This window comes from Oncorhynchus kisutch, linkage group LG4 (assembly GCF_002021735.2).
Source record: "Oncorhynchus kisutch isolate 150728-3 linkage group LG4, Okis_V2, whole genome shotgun sequence".
Lineage (NCBI taxonomy): Eukaryota > Metazoa > Chordata > Actinopteri > Salmoniformes > Salmonidae > Oncorhynchus > Oncorhynchus kisutch.
In genome coordinates this window covers 63,593,695-63,611,851 of record NC_034177.2, presented here as the reverse complement: position 1 = coordinate 63,611,851, position 18,157 = coordinate 63,593,695, and the positions used below count along the sequence as shown (strand labels likewise).

General features: G+C 42.3%; 2 protein-coding genes across 3 annotated transcripts in view; one reads left to right on the top strand and one right to left on the bottom strand.

Annotated features, from left to right (window-relative positions):
• plekhh2 (pleckstrin homology domain containing, family H (with MyTH4 domain) member 2) overlaps nt 1–7,040 on the top strand; it is a 68,914-nt gene extending 61,874 nt beyond the window's left edge. For both annotated transcript variants that reach the window (XM_031823393.1, XM_020481559.2), the window contains exons 27-30: nt 93–222; nt 3,238–3,324; nt 3,443–3,592; nt 3,795–7,040. In XM_031823393.1, the coding sequence (XP_031679253.1) occupies nt 93–222; nt 3,238–3,324; nt 3,443–3,592; nt 3,795–3,980 (553 nt within the window). In that variant the 3' untranslated portion in view covers nt 3,981–7,040. The remainder of the gene's footprint in view (nt 1–92; nt 223–3,237; nt 3,325–3,442; nt 3,593–3,794) is intronic.
• A 6,669-nt stretch (nt 7,041–13,709) lies between these two features.
• LOC109889824 (tumor-associated calcium signal transducer 2) lies at nt 13,710–18,157 on the bottom strand. The gene is made up of 7 exons (XM_020481561.2): nt 17,848–18,157; nt 17,261–17,362; nt 15,280–15,538; nt 14,963–15,028; nt 14,710–14,872; nt 14,319–14,558; nt 13,710–14,139 (listed from the first exon to the last, which is right to left on the bottom strand). Exons 1-7 carry the CDS (start codon nt 17,903–17,905, stop codon nt 14,116–14,118), a joined length of 912 nt encoding a protein of 303 aa, XP_020337150.1. The 5' UTR covers nt 17,906–18,157; the 3' UTR covers nt 13,710–14,115.

Sequence of the window (18,157 nt, the reverse complement as noted above, 5' to 3'; positions counted from 1 at the left end):
TCTCTTGGTCTGATTCAAATACTTTCAGTTATTTATTCATCCCCCCCACACACACTCTGTCATTGATAAACTACCCTCTCCCACCCCCCCAGGCAACTGCGCCAGCGTCTGTCCACCCGATGGGCATCACTCAGGGGTCGAAGTTCATCCGAGTGTGTACGCATCTACCTGACTGTGGCTAGGAAGTGGCCCTTCTTCGGGGCCAAGCTGTTTGAAGCAGAGGTGTGTGTGTGTTTATGTACTGGACAAAGACAAATGATTTTATTGAAAAATACTTCCACATACACATTTACCTATTTGTTGACATTTCAGACGACCTCATCATTGGCCACACTGAGCATTGGGTTTTTTCTATGACCTGCACCACACGAAGAGACAATGTGGTGGTGCACACATTAATATTGGCTCTTTTAGAAACAAAAAACACCACAGAAATGGCTGTGTGTGTGTGTGTGTGTGTGTGTGTGTGTGTGTGTGTGTGTGTGTGTGTGTGTGTGTGTGTGTGTGTGTGTGTGTGTGTGTGTGTGTGTGTGTGTGTGTGTGTGTGTGTGTGTGTGTGTGTGGCAGCTGGACAATATACTGCAGGTACACACTTAGCCTTACATAGTACAAGTTAGCCTTTATAAAAAGCCATGATTTAGTCAGCCGTGTGTTTTATCGTCCAATATCAAATCAAACTTTATTTGTCACATGCTCCAAATACAACAGGTGTAGACCTTACTGTGAAATGCTTACTTACAAGCCCTTAACCAACAGTGCAGTTCAAGAAAGAGTTAATAACATTTTTACCAAATGAGCTAAAGTTTAAAAAAAAATGTTTTAAAGTAACACATTAAAAGGCTCCTTAACAGCTTCTACCCCCAGGCCATAAGGCTGCTGAACAATTAATCAAATGGCCACTAGACTATTTACATTGTCACCCCCCCCATCTGTTTTATACACTGTTGCTACTCCCTGTTTATTATCTCTACATATAATCACTTCACCCCTACCTACATGTACAAATTACCTTGACTAACCTGTATCCCCGCACATTGACTCGGTACCGATACCAAATAAACAAAAAATAATCAAAAGTAACACAATAACGGAACAATAACGAGGCTATGTATTGCCTTGCGATAGCAGAGAGAACAGTCTATGACTTGGGTGACTGGAGTCTTTGACAATTTTTGGGGCCTTCCTCTGTCACCGTATATAGAGGTCCTGAATGGCAGGAAGCTTGGCCCCAGTGATGTACTGGGCCGTACGCACTACCCTCTGTAGCTCCTCATGGTCAGATGCCGAGCAGTTGCCATACCAGGCCGTGATGCAACCGGTCAGGATGCTCTCGATGGTGCAGCTGTAGAACTTTTTGAGGGTCTGGGGATCCATAGCAAATCTTTTCAGTCTCCTGAGTCTGCTCCACGACAGCCCCGTCGATGTTAATGGGGGCCTGTTCGGCCCGCCTTTTCCTGTAGTCCACAATCATCTCCTTTGTCTTGATCACATTGAGGGAGAGGTTGTTGTCCTGGCACCACAAGGCCAGGTGTCTGACCTCCCCCCTATAGGCTGTCTCATCATTGTCGGTAATCAGGCATATATACAGTGCCTTGCGAAAGTATTCAGCCCCCTTGAACTTTGCGACCTTTTGCCACATTTCAGGCTTCAAACATAAAGATATAAAACTGTATTTTTTGGTGAAGAATCAACAACAAGTGGGACACAATCATGAAGTGGAACGACATTTATTAGATATTTCAAACTTTTTTAACAAATCAAAAACAGAAAAATTGGGCGTGCAAAATTATTCAGCCCCTTTACTTTCAGTGCAGCAAACTCTCTCCAGAAGTTCAGTGAGGATCTCTGAATGATCCAATGTTGACCTAAATGACTAATGATGATAAATACAATCCACCTGTGTGTAATCAAGTCTCCGTATAAATGCACTTGCACTGTGATAGTCTCAGAGGTCCGTTAAAAGCGCAGAGAGCATCATGAAGAACAAGGAACACACCAGGCAGGTCCGAGATACTGTTGTGAAGAAGTTTAAAGCCGGATTTGGATACAAAAATATTTCCCAAGCTTTAAACATCCCAAGGAGCACTGTGCAAGCGATAATATCTAAACTTTCAGCTCATACAAGGAGAAGACTGATCAGAGATGCAGCCAAGAGGCCCATGATCACTCTGGATGAACTGCAGAGATCTACAGCTGAGGTGGGAGACTCTGTCCATAGGACAACAATCAGTCGTATATTGCACAAATCTGGCCTTTATGGAAGAGTGGCAAGAAGAAAGCCATTTCTTAAAGATATCCATAAAAAGTGTTGTTTAAAGTTTGCCACAAGCCACCTGGGAGACACACCAAACATGTGGAAGAAGGTGCTCTGGTCAGATGAAACCAAAATTGAACTTTTTGGCAACAATGCAAAACGTTATGTTTGGCGTAAAAGCAACACAGCGCATCACCCTGAACACACCATCCCCACTGTCAAACATGGTGGTGGCAGCATCATGGTTTGGGCCTGCTTTTCTTCAGCAGGGACAGGGAAGATGGTTAAAATTGATGGAAAATGGATGGAGCCAAATACAGGACCATTCTGGAAGAAAACCTGATGGAGTCTGCAAAAGACCTGAGACTGGGACGGAGATTTGTCTTCCAACAAGACAATGATCCAAAACATAAAGCAAAATCTACAATGGAATGGTTCAAAAATAAACATATCCAGGTGTTAGAATGGCCAAGTCAAAGTCCAGACCTGAATCCAATCGAGAATCTGTGGAAAGAACTGAAAACTGCTGTTCACAAATGCTCTCCATCCAACCTCAATGAGCTCGAGCTGTTTTGCAAGGAGGAATGGGAAAAAATGTCAGTCTCTCGATGTGCAAAACTGATAGAGACATACCCCAAGCGACTTACAGCTGTAATCGCAGCAAAAGGTGGCGCTACAAAGTATTAACTTAAGGGGGCTGAATAATTTTGCACGCCCAATTTTTCAGTTTTTGATTTGTTAAAGAAGTTTGAAATATCCAATAAATGTCGTTCCACTTCATGATTGTATCCCACTTGTTGTTGATTCTTCACAAAAAAATACAGTTTTATATCTTTATGTTTGAAGCCTGAAATGTGGCAAAAGGTCACAAAGTTCAAGGGGGCCGAATACTTTCGCAAGGCACTGTATGTGTTCCTTGCATTGAATGAAGATGTTAACCACCTATCACTCTTTCTCTGTTCTCTGACCCTGTGATCGTTCAGTCCATCACACCCTCTCCTGAGCAGGGTGCCCACCTGTGGCTGGCAGTGCATGAGGATGGCATCAGCGTGCTGGAGCACAACTCCATTGTAAGCATTTCTACTACCATCTTTTCATCTTTTGGTTTATGCATGGTTTCCTGTGGTTTCCCACTAGTCTCTCCGCTCACTACGTCCATCACTCTCCATGTTCCCCTTTACTGTGTAGAAACTGCTGGTGTCCCACCCTTATAAGAACATGATGACGTTTGGAGGCTGCAGGCAGGACTTTATGCTGGTAGTAAGCCAGAGCATTGGCAGTAATGCTACCAAAGACAAGCCCACAGAGAAACACCTGTTCACTATGGCCACCTCCAAGGTTAGTGTGTGAGGCACACAAGAACACACTCTCCCTATCCTCCTCTCTCTCTCTCTCACTCCCTTGTGCACTCTCACTCTCCGACTCTCTCTCTCTGTCTCTCTCTCAACAGCCATTTCCGATTTCAGAGGCTCAAGTGAACTATGTGCAGGTAGATTTGCACTTATGTAAAGAGGTGAAAAGGTTCTGTTTTGTTTTGCAGAACAGGGAGATGACCCTTCTCATCTCCAGTTACATCAACAGTGCCCATCAACAGAAAGCCGCCACCCACCACCTCTCTGCCCCTGCCTTGCTGGTGGCTCAGCCTGTCAATCTCAAGAGCAAAGAGCTAAGGAGTAAATCACCACCAGCGGCGGGCAGACCTAGCAAGGCACCTACTCTCCTGTGATCGCCATTCTACAAGCTGCAAGAACAGCTACATACATTTATATCAGGCCAGGGGATCAGCGGAGTACGTGGAATCAGGGTTGTGTTCAGTAGGTACGAAATGGAGTGAAACAGTGGGGGGTACAATCTTAACCTGTCCAATAAGAAACAGCCATTTACTTTTCCCGTTGCAAAACGTTTTGACACGTTGTGGCATAATGACGCCACCCAGTCTCGTCTCTGATCACGTGACAGGGGACTGACGAACTCCAGTGCAGAGACTTATGGCATGGTACAGTGGGTACATGGTACAATGGTCCATAGTGAGCTTTTTCTCATCCCTGTGCACTTTAATTCATCCGCTGTAGATCCTTCTGTTCGCTCACCAAAGAGCAAGGTCAGTGTTATTTATTGACAGACAGCCTTAAACTCTAAAGCCTTCTCTAGTTTAAGCTTTTCAGTATTTTCTATTGCTTGTTTTGTATTTTTTGTAACTTTGTACACAGTTTACTTCCTGCCTTTAAACTTTTGTACCTATATTATTATTATAATACTTTTGGGGGTGCTTATATTTGTCTTGTTACACACTAATGTGTACTCCAAATGTTTTTTTTTGTTGCATATCCCAACTCCCCATTAGACACCCACAAGGAGTGGGGTCACGGCCAGGGTCGCCGTTGTATAGCGCCTCTAGATATTTTTCTTCTGTTTTTACTGCGACCTATAATGCCAGTTTCCAACAGAGGACCTTTTTTTGTTGGTCATATTTCTGGGTGTGAAATAAGGTGAAGGAAACCAACACGATCAGCCTATGATATAGCCTTAAATACAAGTGCCATGTAGAACAGGATTATTGAAAGGATATAGGATGACGTTGGGGTTGCTGTTTTAGCCAACTGGCCCACTATGGTTGGAGTGGAGAGATGAATAAGCTTCCTTTGTGCAAAGTTGGTTGCATGGACAGTACAGAGATTGAGGAAAGGGAGTGGTGTAAGTGGCTAGTTTGTGGAGACGTTGGAAAGAATGCAATGGAAGTGATTGATGCACATGATTGGGTAAGTGGAAGTGACACAGTACAGTATTGAGAAAGACCGCTTTATGAGTAGTTGGTATGTTAAAAGTCCAATGCAGCCATTTAAAAAAAATCTCAATTCCCATTTCTGGGTAACAATTAAGTACCTTACTGTGATTGTTTTCAATTAAAATGGTCAAAAGGGAACAACAGCAGATTCTTAGAAAAATGATATTTCTCCAGCAAGAATGTTGCTAGGACTGTCTGAGAGTGGCCTGAGTGAGGGGCCTAATCGGAGGAGCCTAATGGGAGGGAAGTGTAACCTTAAAACCAGCTTTATTGACAGAGATGAGGGCAAACTCTCTTTGTTATTGGTCTATTAACTTATCTCGCCTGGTGATGTCGCTTGGCGGTCCAAAATTCCACCCAGTCAAACAAGCTGAAATGTCAGGCACCCTTTTTAAACAGCCCGTACACTAAAAGGGCATTTTGACAATTTCACAGTATTATTCCAACCTTTATAGTGTGGAAATATATATCAAACACAGCAAAATCATGTTTTAGACTGCACTGCCCCTTTAAAAGATGGTCGAGCCCTATGAAGTGGTGAGGAAATACTGCATCAACTTCAAAACTCCCTTGCTAGTTATACAATCATGTAACTAAGAAATTTGCTGGAAAGTAACTTCAAAATGATCAATTGTTTTGTTGAATAGTCATGACTGGTTTAAGATATCTGTCTTAAGATGGCGGTGACGAAGGATATCATTGCTGCATTCCAGTGAATTTCTTAACTAAATGATTGTATCACTAGCAAAGGGATTCTGAAGTTGCATTATTTATGGGCTCCCGAGTGGCGCAGCGGTCTAAGGCACTGCATCTCAGTGCTAGAGGCGTCACTACAGACACCCTGGTTTGAATCCAGGCTGTATCACAACCCGGCCATGATTGGGAGTCCCATAGAATTGGCCCAGCGTCGTCCGGGTTCAGCCGGTGTGGGCCGTCAATGTAAATAAGAATTTGTTCTTAACTGACTTGCCTAGTTAAAATAAAATGTATTTATTATGAAGTTTGGCAATGAGGATGAAAACTAGCATAGTTTAGCCAGGGAAAACCAGCTCGGGCCAGTTGCACATGTGCGCCAATGCACACTAGGCTAATTCAGGAGACTGCGAAAATGTTGATTAAACAGTTGAATGAAACCATTTTTTAAACTTTTTTTTATTTTTACATTGAACCTTTATTTAACTACACTGAAATGAATAAATCGGATGATTTATATTTAAGAAGAGCGAATCGATATTACAATCCTTAAATCAGCTACAACTGTCAACAGTAAAACAAAGCCTTAAAACAATGTTAGAGTGAACCCTGAACACAGAAAATGAATGGTGATGTCTCTACCGGACACCACTCGATCACCTCTTGGTTACTGAGTGGCCTGTTGGGGGAACTGAAATGGTCCAAAACTCAACCTAGATTACTGGTAGGTGACCAGTGACCACCATGTTGTTTTCACTTGTCCTTTCAGTACATCCAGGATGAAGAATGAGGAAACTGCTTACCAGTAGGGAGGGGTAAAGGAGTGCAATTTTTGTATTACAGTGGAAGGAGTTTGGGAGGGTGTGACAGTTGACAAATTGAATTTAAACCAAAGCATGACCCATTTGTTCCATTTTGCATCACGTTACTATGAAGATGAACTGGAAAGCATATTTTTAGATCAGTATGATCATTCATTAGAATCTGAACCCATTTTGAGCTGTATGTTCCTTGTTTCTCGTGCGTGTTTTGCTGTTCATGCTGCGTGTCATTCCCAAAATACAAGCTTATACTGTATGACTTAGGTATTTATTTTGATATGCCATACATTTTTATAAATAGATGTAGAATGCATCTTTTAAAATGGTCATTATTGTACAAATATTTAAATAAACGCCATTGGTAAACGGACACCCTTGGAGTTGTGCTTCAGACAGGCCGAGTGCCTGCAGCCATTTAAACAGTGTAATTATCCTATTAAAACAGACTTATTTATAAAAAATAAAATAAAAATACTGTTCCAAAATATATCTCCCAGTAGTATTGACTGTTGTTCTCTCTTTGGCTGATGCTGTGGAGCTTTCAATAGGGCCTGTCGGGGAACTGACACACCCTCATTCCAGGAACAGTGGGCGGAAGGGGAATATCTGACACCCAAACCTGTCTAAACTAGTTAGAGAGGCACTTTGTGTTGCTTAGGAGAGGAGGAAAACAGTATAAGGAAGAAGAGTTTGAATGGGAAACATAGGGAAAACAATTTGTAATGACTATTGAAAATAGCAATTATTAATTTTAAAGGCTATTTTTGTATATTTGTGTAGTATTTTAGTTTTTGTTTTAAGGAGTAAGAGAAACTCCAGTGAGAAAGGAAATCCTTTGTCAATAAGTAATTTACCAAATGCATGATTATAACACAGACAGGTGTCCACTTCATTGGTTAATCGATGTTGACACCTGGAAACATCCAAAAATGCTAATTATTTGTAGCCATACTGCTAGTAAAAGAAGAATCTCCAGAACCAAACACCAAACCCAACAATGTGAGTAAGCTGAGACAGGTTTTCAATAGTTAGCTTCTGGTGTTCATAATGTGGAAATGATCTCTTGCCCTGCACCTTTCAAATGCAACAATCGTAACTCTTGTCGATTTGGCTAATAATCTCTCTCTCAGATGTAGATATACTATTCAAATCAGATGTTATTTGTCACATGCGATGAATACAACAGGTGTAGTAGGCCTTACAGTGAAATGCTTACTTACTTAACCCACAATGCAGTTTTAAGAAAAGTACAGAAATATAAATCAATTAACAAAGCAGCAGTAAAATAATAACGAGGCTATTTACAGGGGGTGCTGGTTAGTTGCGGTAATTGAGGTAATATGTACATGTAGGTAGAGTTATTAAAGTGACTATGCATAGATAATAACAGAGAGTAACAGCAGTGCAAAGGGGGGGTGGGGCAGGCAATGCAAATAGTCTGGGTAGCCATTTGATTAGATGTTCAGGAGTCTTATGGCTTGGGGGTAGAAGCTGTTTAGAAGCCTCTTGGACCTAGACTTGGCGCTCCGGTACCCCTTGCCATGCGGTTGCAGAGAGAACAGTGTATGACATGGGTGGCTGGAGTCTTTGGCAACTTTTAGGGCCTTCCTCTGACACCACCTGGTATAGATTTTCCTTTGCACCCCATTATTTTTATTTCTACTTTGCACATTCTTCCACTGCAAATCTACCATTCCAGTGTTTTACTTGCTATATTGTATTTACTTTGCCACCATGGCCTTTTTTTTGTCTTTACCTCCCTTATCTCACCTCATTTGCTCACATCGTATATAGACTTGTTTATACTGTATTATTGACTGTATGTTTGTTTTACTCCATGTGTAACTGTGTCGTTGTTTGTGTCGAACTGCTTTGCTTTATCTTGGCCAGGTCGCAATTGTAAATGAGAACTTATTCTCAACTTGCCTACCTGGATAAATAAAGGTGAAATAAAAATAAATAAATAAATAGATGTCCTGGAAGGCAAAAAGCTTGGCCCCAGTGATGTGCTGCAACCCGTCAGGATGGTGCAGCTGTAGAACCTTTTGAGGATCTGAGGACCCATGCCAAATCTTTTCAGTCTCCTGAGGGGGAATAGGTTTTGTCGTGCTCTCTTCGCAACTGTCTTGGTGTGCTTGGACCATGTTAGTTTTAGTGATGTGGAAGCCAAGGAACTTGAAGCTCTCAACCTGCTCCACTACAGCCCCTTCGATGAGAATGGGGGTGTGCTCGGTCCTCCTTTTCCTGTAGTCCACAATCATTTCCTTTGTCTTGATCACATTGAGGGAGAGGTTGTTGTCCTTGCACCACATGGTCAGGTCTCTGACCTCCTCCATATAGGCTGTCTCGTCGTTGTCGGTGATCAGGCCTACCACTGTTGTGTCATCGGCAAACTTAATGATGATATTGGAGTCATGCCTGGCTGTGCAGGGAGTACAGGAGGGGACTGAGCACGTACCCCTGAGGGGCCCCCGTGTTGAGGATCAGCGTGGCGGATGTGTTGTTATCTACCCTTACCACCTGGGGGCGGCCCATCAGGAAGTCCAGGATGCAGAGGGAGGTGTTTAGTCCCAGGGGCTGCGGTCCAAACACTTAAAAGACACACCCTTGTCCACTTACCCTCGCCTTATTCCCTTGGGGGAATCCCCGTCGCCATCTTGGAGGGCGGTCCAAATGATTAGCCATGATTAGCCCTCGTTTTTAGTCGGCTTTGCTCGTGTAGAATTATATTCGCTCTGGGGCCTGAAACTCCCCACTCCCCACCGCGACGATCGTACATCCGCTAAGAAAAGTCTGCGAAAACGTAAAAACATCAATGGAGAAGTCAACATACAAGTGTAAGTAAAAATGAATGCAAGTAAGTTCGAAATTGTGCTACTAATGCACATGATGGCACAAACACATCTCGTAAAAAGAAAATATGTTTTTGTTAGTCATCTTTTGGAAATTGTAGAAATAAAAAACTAATCCTTCAGAAGTTCCAGCTAGGCAGGCTGACCTTAGTTAGATAATTAATTTGCTAGCAATCATACAGTAGGGATATCTTAATAATGATATATTCAATATAAATAGACATGCACTCATAATTGACTGTAGCGCATATAAAGCACCCACAAGCTACCGATGGCTGAAAACACAACGCGAGATGAACGAGTGACGAATATCCAGCCAAGGGTGGTCCATTTAAATATCATTCCTTCCTCCCTCGCCCTGCAAGTGTATACTCGTCATGATACGACATCAGAAGTGTCCACTTAATTTGTGGGCTGAGGGGATAAGTCGTTTAAGTGTTTGCACCGCAGACAGGGTCCTGAGGTTTTAGGGCACTATGGTGCATAGAGAGACTGGTTACCTACAATTCTACTGATTCTACTGATTGGGCTAGTAACCGAAAGGTTGCTGGTTCGAATCCCCAAGCTGAATAGGTAAAAAGAAAATCTGTCTGATCTTGAGCAAGGCATTTAACCCTTATTGCTCTGGATAAAATGGATGTGGTTAGTCAACCTTGGCTCTGAAACAGTTTGGCATCACATCAGCCCTGTTTGTTAAGTTTAGGTCCACATAATTCTCTATGCTATTACTAACCAAGAGGTGGACTGAGTTTGTGTGAAGCATGCCATCTCAGGATGGTAAACTGTATTTACTGCTCTCTTATCAGAGCTGTTAAGGTGTTTGACTTGACATTCTGACACCAACAGCTCAACAGCTCTGATAAGAGAGCAGTAAATACAGTTTACCATCCTGAGATGGCATGCCTCACACAAACTCAGTCCACCTCTTGGTTAGTAATAGCATAGAGAATTATGTGGACCTAAACTTAACAAACAGGGCTGATGTGATGCCAAACTGTTTCAGAGCCAAGGTTGACTAACCACATCCATTTTATCCAGAGCAATAAGGGTTAAATGCCTTGCTCAAGATCAGACAGATTTTTTAAAAACATATTCAGCTTGGGGATTCGAACCAGCAACCTTTCGGTTACTAGCCCAATGCGCTTAACCGCTAAGCTACCGAGTGCCCCATGAAACAGGTGGTGTCATATCTACACATAGGCCCTTCTCAATCAACTGGCATGAAAATACATTCTCAATTTAAAGCAATTTATGTTAATATTAACACAAGCTCAGAGATAATAGATCTTTCATAAACAATTCACACATTCAAGCATTCATGGTCATAGCTCATCTGTATGTATTGAATATACCTGGAAAAAATACAGGCATACTTTCAAAAGCCCCCACAAAAAGTATCAATGATCCCATGATAGTAAGGTCTATAGAGACCAGACACTCAGTGGCATTTCTAACAGAGTATAAACAGATACTGAACGTGTGACTCACATGGAGCAGAGACCAGAGGTGACCACGCCCTATTGAGTCTTTTCACCTGGGGAGAATAACAAAACTGTCTCTGAATGTAAACAAAGTGAAATCAAACCATAGTTGACTTTTCTACTGGATTGACTGACATACTCGGGACTTGTGGGCAGTGGGGTCAGAAAGAGAAATACGGGCACTACAGAGAAACTATAGAGAAGATGGAAGCCATTTCCACATAACATGGATTAACAGTCCTATTTGGCAACATATCCAAATACACACCCAGGCAATTAGTTTGTACAGTGTTCAAACATGTCTGAAGTACACAATGTGTGTAAACATGCTCAGTGTTTCCCGTTTCTTCACTGCCTGAGCTCAGCTAGGATCAAGTCAAAGATGTGTAAATGGGCATGGCTGAGGTTCAGTAAAGTGCCATGACCAATACTAGCCATACAATTATGTTTAGGGGTAACAATGTTTACATATACTTAATATAAACGCAACATGCAACAATTTCTACGATTTTAGTGAGTTACAGTTCATAAGGAAATCAGTCAAATTAAATCAATTAAGCCTTGATCTATGGATTTCACGACTGGGAATACAGATATGCATCTGTTGGTCACAGATACCTTAAAAGAAATGGACCTCAGGATCTCGTCATGGTAGTTCAGTGCATTCAAATTTCCATCGATAAAATGCAATTGTGTTTGAAGCTTGTCTGCCCATACCATAACTCCACCATGGCCAACTCTGTTCAAAATGTTGACATCAGCAAACCGCTCACACCCATGAAGCTATACACAAGGTCTGTGGCTGTGAGGCCGGTTGGACGTACTGCCAAATTCTCTAAAATGGTGGCTTACGGAAGAGAAATGAACATTCAATTCTCTGGCAACAGCCCTGGTGGATATTCCTGTAGTCAGCATACCAATTGCATACTCCAACTTGAGACATTGTGTTGTGCCAAAATTGTATATTTGCTACATGAGGTTTATTTGATCAAATAGAAGTTTTGTAATATTTAGCTTGTGTACAGATACAGGACACTAGACATCCTGGCAACTTTGAAAAGATTGTCGAGATGCCTATGCATATTCACGTGGCTAGTAGCTCTCCACTGAATACAGGCAGCTAACACCCCTCAAATATTCCAATAAGATGTATCCACCAATCCAAAGAGGAATAATAGGCAGGCGCTTGACAGCCCGCCTTTCTGCTCTGGACAACAAACCCCTATTGCTAGGGTGGCGACAGACAGCATTAAATACAGTTGAAGTCGGAAGTTTACACACTTAGGTTGGAGTCATTAAAACTCGTTTTCAACCACTCCACATATTTGTTAAATTATAGTTTTGGAAAGTTGGGTAGGACATCTTTGTGCATAAGTCATTTTTCCAACAATTGAGTATTTCACTATCACAGTTCCAGTGGGTTAGAAGTTTACATCCACTAAGTTGACTGTGCCTTAAACTGCTTGGAAAATTCCAGAAAATTGTCATGGCTTTAGAAGCTTCTGATAGGCTAATTGACATCCTTTGAGTCAATTGGAGGTGTACCTGTTGATGTTTTTCAAGGCCTACCTTCAAACTCAGTGCCTCTTTGCTTGACATCATGGGAAAGTCAATAGAAATCAGCCTAGTCCTAAAAAATAAAAAATAAAAATTGTAGACCTCCACAAGGCTGGCTCATCCTTGGGAGTAATTTCCAAACGCCTGAAGGTACCACGTTAATCTGTGCAAACAATAGTACGCAAGTATAAACACCATGGGACCACGCAACCGTCATACCACTCAGGAAGGAGACACGTTCTTTCTCCTAGAGAGGAAAGTACTTGTGTGAAGAGTGCAAATCAATCCCAGAGCAGCAAAGGACCTTGAAGATTGAGGAAACAGGTACAAAAGTATCTATAGTGACATAACCTGAAAGACCACTCAGCAAGAAGCCACTGCTCCAAAACCGCCATAAATTTGACTACGTTTGCAACTGCACATGGGGACAAAGATTGTACTTTGGCGATATGTTCTCTAGTCTAATGAAACAAAAAAAAATCTAACGGTTTGGCCATCGTTACGTTTGGAGGAAAAGGGGGAAGCTTGCAAGCCGAACAACACCATCCCAACCGTGAAGCACGAGGGTGGCAGCATCATGTTGTGAGGGTACTTTGCTGCAGGAGGGACTGGTGCACATAGATGGCGTCAGGAAGTTAAAGCTTGGTCGCAAATGGACAATGACCCCAAGCATAATTCTGAAGTTGTGGGAAAACAGCTTAAAGGACAAAAGTCAAGGTATTAGAGTGGCACACAAAGTCCTGACCTCATGCCCATAGAAAATGTGTGGACAGAACTGAAATGCATGTGAGAGAATGAAGACCTACAAATCTGACTCATGTACACCAGCTCTGTCAGGACTAATGGGCCAAAATGCCCCCAACTTATTGTGGGAAGTTGGGGAAGGCTACCTGAAACATTTGACCCAAGTTAAATGTAGAGGCAATGCTACCAAATACCATTTGAGTGCATGTAAACTTCTGACCCACTGGGAATGTGACGAAAGACATAAAAACTGAAATAAATCACTCCTATTATTCTGACATTTAACATTCTTAAAATAAAGTGGTGATCCAACGGACCTCAAAACGGAATTTTTACTATGATTAATATTGTCAGGAATTGTGAATAATCTAGTTTAAATGCATTTGGCTAAGGTGTCTATAAACACCACACACCTCTAATCTGACTCTGCACAGTAATTTTCCATTGAGACACCTTAAAAAGTAGTACCTGGTTCAAATGCTGAATCTATTGGCTTAGAAGAAAAGCAATTGACAAATAGGATAATTTTAAAATCCATACTTTATTTAAAAAAATCAAAAACACAAAGTTCATATGAAACCGTACAACCTGCCGGTTCTGTTCTACCTAATACTAAAATTGCACCTACCTGGTGCCCCAGGTCTAAATAAGTCCCTGACTAGTGTGGAACATTTCATTATTGAAGTGGAACTGGCGTCGATGTCCAGAGTCAAGTTTGCGGGATCTACAGCATTCAAACATCTTCATTTAAATCAACAGCTCATAAATAAAAATGCTGGGTAGTATTAGTAGTAATAGTGCTAAATAGATTTGACCAATCCTTTACAAAACGGCATCCCTCAAATAACAATTGCAAACAGAATGTTATAAAAGGCACTATACAAGGTGTTAATATTTCAGTGTAGAACCAGCTCTGTGGTTAACATGTCTACATGGCCTCCATCTCTCTGGGCTGAAAGACACAAGCAACAAAACATCAGGCATCAGGGGGTAATTGTTTTTTTCCAACAGGTTAGTACGGTTTTGATGATCGTAAACTAGTAATGATAGAGAGGGTTGCATTAATAGAACCATGACCACTTTACACATTTCAAGCGCTTAAAAATCAATGCGACCTATTGGACCACTCACCTCTGCTTTGCTGTACCCCCGCTCTCGCCTCCTCGCAAGGTAGAGGACCAGCAGTCCGGCGGCCACAGCCAGGATGACCACCACGATGACGGCGATGACTCCCCCAGTCAGCCTCTTCATGGTGAAGGTGGGGCCCTCCTCGTCTACATAGTACACCAAGATATCCTCCATCTCCAGCTTCTGACCGTCCACACTGGGTTCAAATTTAGCCTGGTCCTTGAACAGTGGCAGCACTTTAACCTGGGAATAACATGGAATATTCACAGGTTAATCTGGGTTTTGACAAAGTTTATTTTAACTGGGAAGTCCCATTGAGGTCAGAAGGCATCTTCCCAACCTTGATCTTTGTTACTTTAGTGAAATACCAAAGCAAAGAGAGGTCATCGCTTACGTCTTTCTCCATGTAGTAAGCCATACGAGACAGGTCGGCTTTGCGGTCTCCCTTCTCCTTCTTGACATCGACAACGATCAGGCGAGCCTCAGGATCGTACTCCACCTCCTTCACAAAGGTCTTGTCAAAGCTGTAACGGTTCTGGATGGCAGTTGCTATGGCACTGCATTAGGACAAAAGTTCAGTTATTCCACGCAGCAACAATTTACAAGTGCTGTAATATTAAATTATAAAAAAATTGACAACTACTTACGCCTGCAACTTAGCAGCATCCACAGCGTTGTTCACTGGCTTGTGCTTGAGCTCCAGGCGAACCCAACTAGGAGAAAGGGACAGGGGGTAGATTAGATTTAAATACCTGGTACAATGGCCTAGTCATCAGAATTGAGATGAAGCCTATCGCTCTTTGGCATCTTTACCCTTCATATCTCAACTTACTCATCCTGCATGTATGGTTCACATGTGTATGGCATAGGCTGTACGGCAAGGCCAAAAACACATCTCGCATGAATGATACTAACCCTTTATTCTAAAATGCATGAGGAATGACAATACACGATAGGCACTTACTAGGTCTCCACCAACTTCTCACACCGAAGGCTCTCGTCTCCCTTGTCGGTTCTGCGCACGCCAGCACTGTTGACACACCAACACTCCTTAGTGTTATTGCACTGCTTGGCCCGGAAGGCACCAGTGGTCTCACAGTCTGGGTCGTAGATGCCATCGTTGTCCACAAAGGCGGTCTTGACTGGCTTTCCTCCGGTACGAGTGGACAGGCCTTTCCTGGCACGGTACATCTCTGCCTTCATCAGGAAGCATTTGGGGACCACTGACAGGAGAGGGATAATAAATATTGAAAATAGCACCATCCAAGGACTGACACTTTTCTACCCGTGAATACAGACTGTCGTTGCAGTATTCGAAACAGGAAGTATATAAAAATGTCCAATGCAGTCATCGCAATAGAAAATAATTTATGGCTAACAAGTGTGTTCAATTAAACGGTCAAAAGAAACAAATAGCTTCTTAGGAAAGATCAATTTCTCAGGCAAGAATATAGCTACAACGGTCTGGGAGTGGTGAAAACTGAAGTCTTTATTGGCAGAGGTCTTAAAAGCAGGAATCGTTTGAAGACGGCGGGGGGGGAAAGGGAGGTGTTTGTCAAATGGTGGAAAGTGTAAGCCACACACTGGCTCGAGGTCAGAGGTCAAATTAAAGTGAATAAGGGTAAATTAGAGGTGGCGAGTGTGGTGAAGTTCAGAGCCCGAGTCTTGCACTGATAAAGATTAGTGACAGTAGGAGTGACGTTTTGAGAAAGTGGACACCTGCCTTTAAGCTGATCCACATGTGGTTTCAGGGTAGCTGAAAATGAGTTGGTACTGTGAATTCTGAAGGTAACCTGAAGTGGTCTTGTGATAGTTGCTTGTGTTTCTGCCGGTCAGAGGGAATGGTTACTGCAGTTGACAGGATTGATTACTGGAGCAGCCATAAAATGTAAAAGTGGACCAACTGAAGGGGAATATTCCCAGTGTTTGTGATGCTCGTCATTTGGTGCGATGCAGACTGGGTGGCGTGAGCAGTGAAACGGAAGTCTGTTGGATCTTTTGTGTTTTGATGTTGAGTTATTGCCCGACAAAGTGATGCAAGGATATTTCAGTTATCCCATACAAGCTTTTGTGCCAAATCCATTACGTTGTATCAGGTGTCAAGGGGGAGGGATCCGGAGAGGATTTGTGATTAAATCTGTGACAGTACAGAAGGATACGCTTCAGTAAGATTTGCTTTTTAGCATTCAAAGCAATGGTTATCAACTGTACCACAGGGATGGGACGTAAGTCGTAGAAAATGTAGGTTGTGGTAGCAGCTGCAGAGAAGTATTTGGGTGTACGAGATTTGAGGTGAAATCTAAATTTGTCACGTGCCGAATACAACAGCTGTAGTAGACCTTAGTGAAATGCTTACAATCCCTTAACCAACAATGCAGTTAAGAAAATGCCTCCCCCCCTCAAAAAAGAGATAAGAACAAATAAAGAGCAGCAGTAAACAATAGCGGGCTATATACAGGGGGTACCGGTGTTGAGGTAATACGTACATGTAGGTAGAGTTAGTGACTGCATATGCAAATAGGTCAGAAGAGTTAGTGTGTGTTGGTGTCCCATCCTTCCAGGCCATTGGCCTGAGCTGGACGAGACAGGTTTAAAATAGTGGAATAGAGTAGTGGGTTATTAATGTGTAGGGTCAGATGGCAGGGTATCCCCCTTTTCTCCAAACAAAGTATAAAATAGTAATAACCTAGTAGGTGGTGGTAATGCAACATTTATTGGTTGCCAGCAACAGTGAAACAGCAAAGAGGTTTGGTACTCATTGGTCAATTAATAACAAAATGTCCTGCCCGGCAGGCCAAAACAGGCTGAATTGTCAGGCCATCTTGTCAAACATCTCTTACAAGGGCATTATCATTTTAACCAAGGGAAAAAAATTATGTTTGACTGCACCTTTAAAAAGTTCCAAATATTAGATGAACGTGGCCTGTTATTGATGAGGTACTTACATTTAGAGCAGTTCAGGTTCTGCATCTCACCAGTCCCCACCATAACGCCACACTGACAAGGTGTGCCATCACATGTAGCCCACTTAAAACTCTCACATGTGCCTGTGGAAGACAAATTAAACAGGTCAAGTCTACATGAGGCTAACCGGTGAAGTAATTGACCGGTCTGCTAGAAAATAGCCATTATATGCTAGAACGAAGTGACAAAGGAATCCCCATGGAGGGTGTAATTAAGCCTACCGGTAGAGAACTCGAACTGGTTACACAACAGACCGCTCTTTGCGCACCGAAACTGATGGTTTGAGTGTAACTAAAATTCATCCAATTACGTCATTGTAATATTTAAGCAAACGGTGTTATACCGAAAAGCTTGATTAGACCTGGCTGTCTGTATGTAGGCAGTTCAGAGCAGAGGGTAATACAATTACCCACGCAATTTACACATTTTAGCCAACAACCTCCAACTTTTGAAAGTTGGCTAGAGGTCAGGGCTACCATAAACATTACTATATGTATTTCTGTTAGAAAACAAAATTATTAGAATACATTTACCTTGTTAAAAATGCTTATTTTAAAAAGCAACTTACATTGAGCTGATGCACCCACTGCGAAAGTCGCAAGAAGAAGTGCAATCCAAATCTTCATAGTTGAATTTGAGAAAAAAAATGGAGTAAACACCTGAAAGACACAAGCGTACTCTCTTCCTCACAGCTACGGCTCGTTCAACCAGTTTACACACTCCAATGATTCCTAGTTCACCAAACGAGCAACGGTATGTCTGCGTAGCACCTGTTTAAACGCTTTCTGCAACAACGTTGTAACGTCTATTGCTATATGATGCTATAGTTAAGAATGCTTGATTTATAAGAAAGGTCAGTCTCATGACGTCAGCTAATT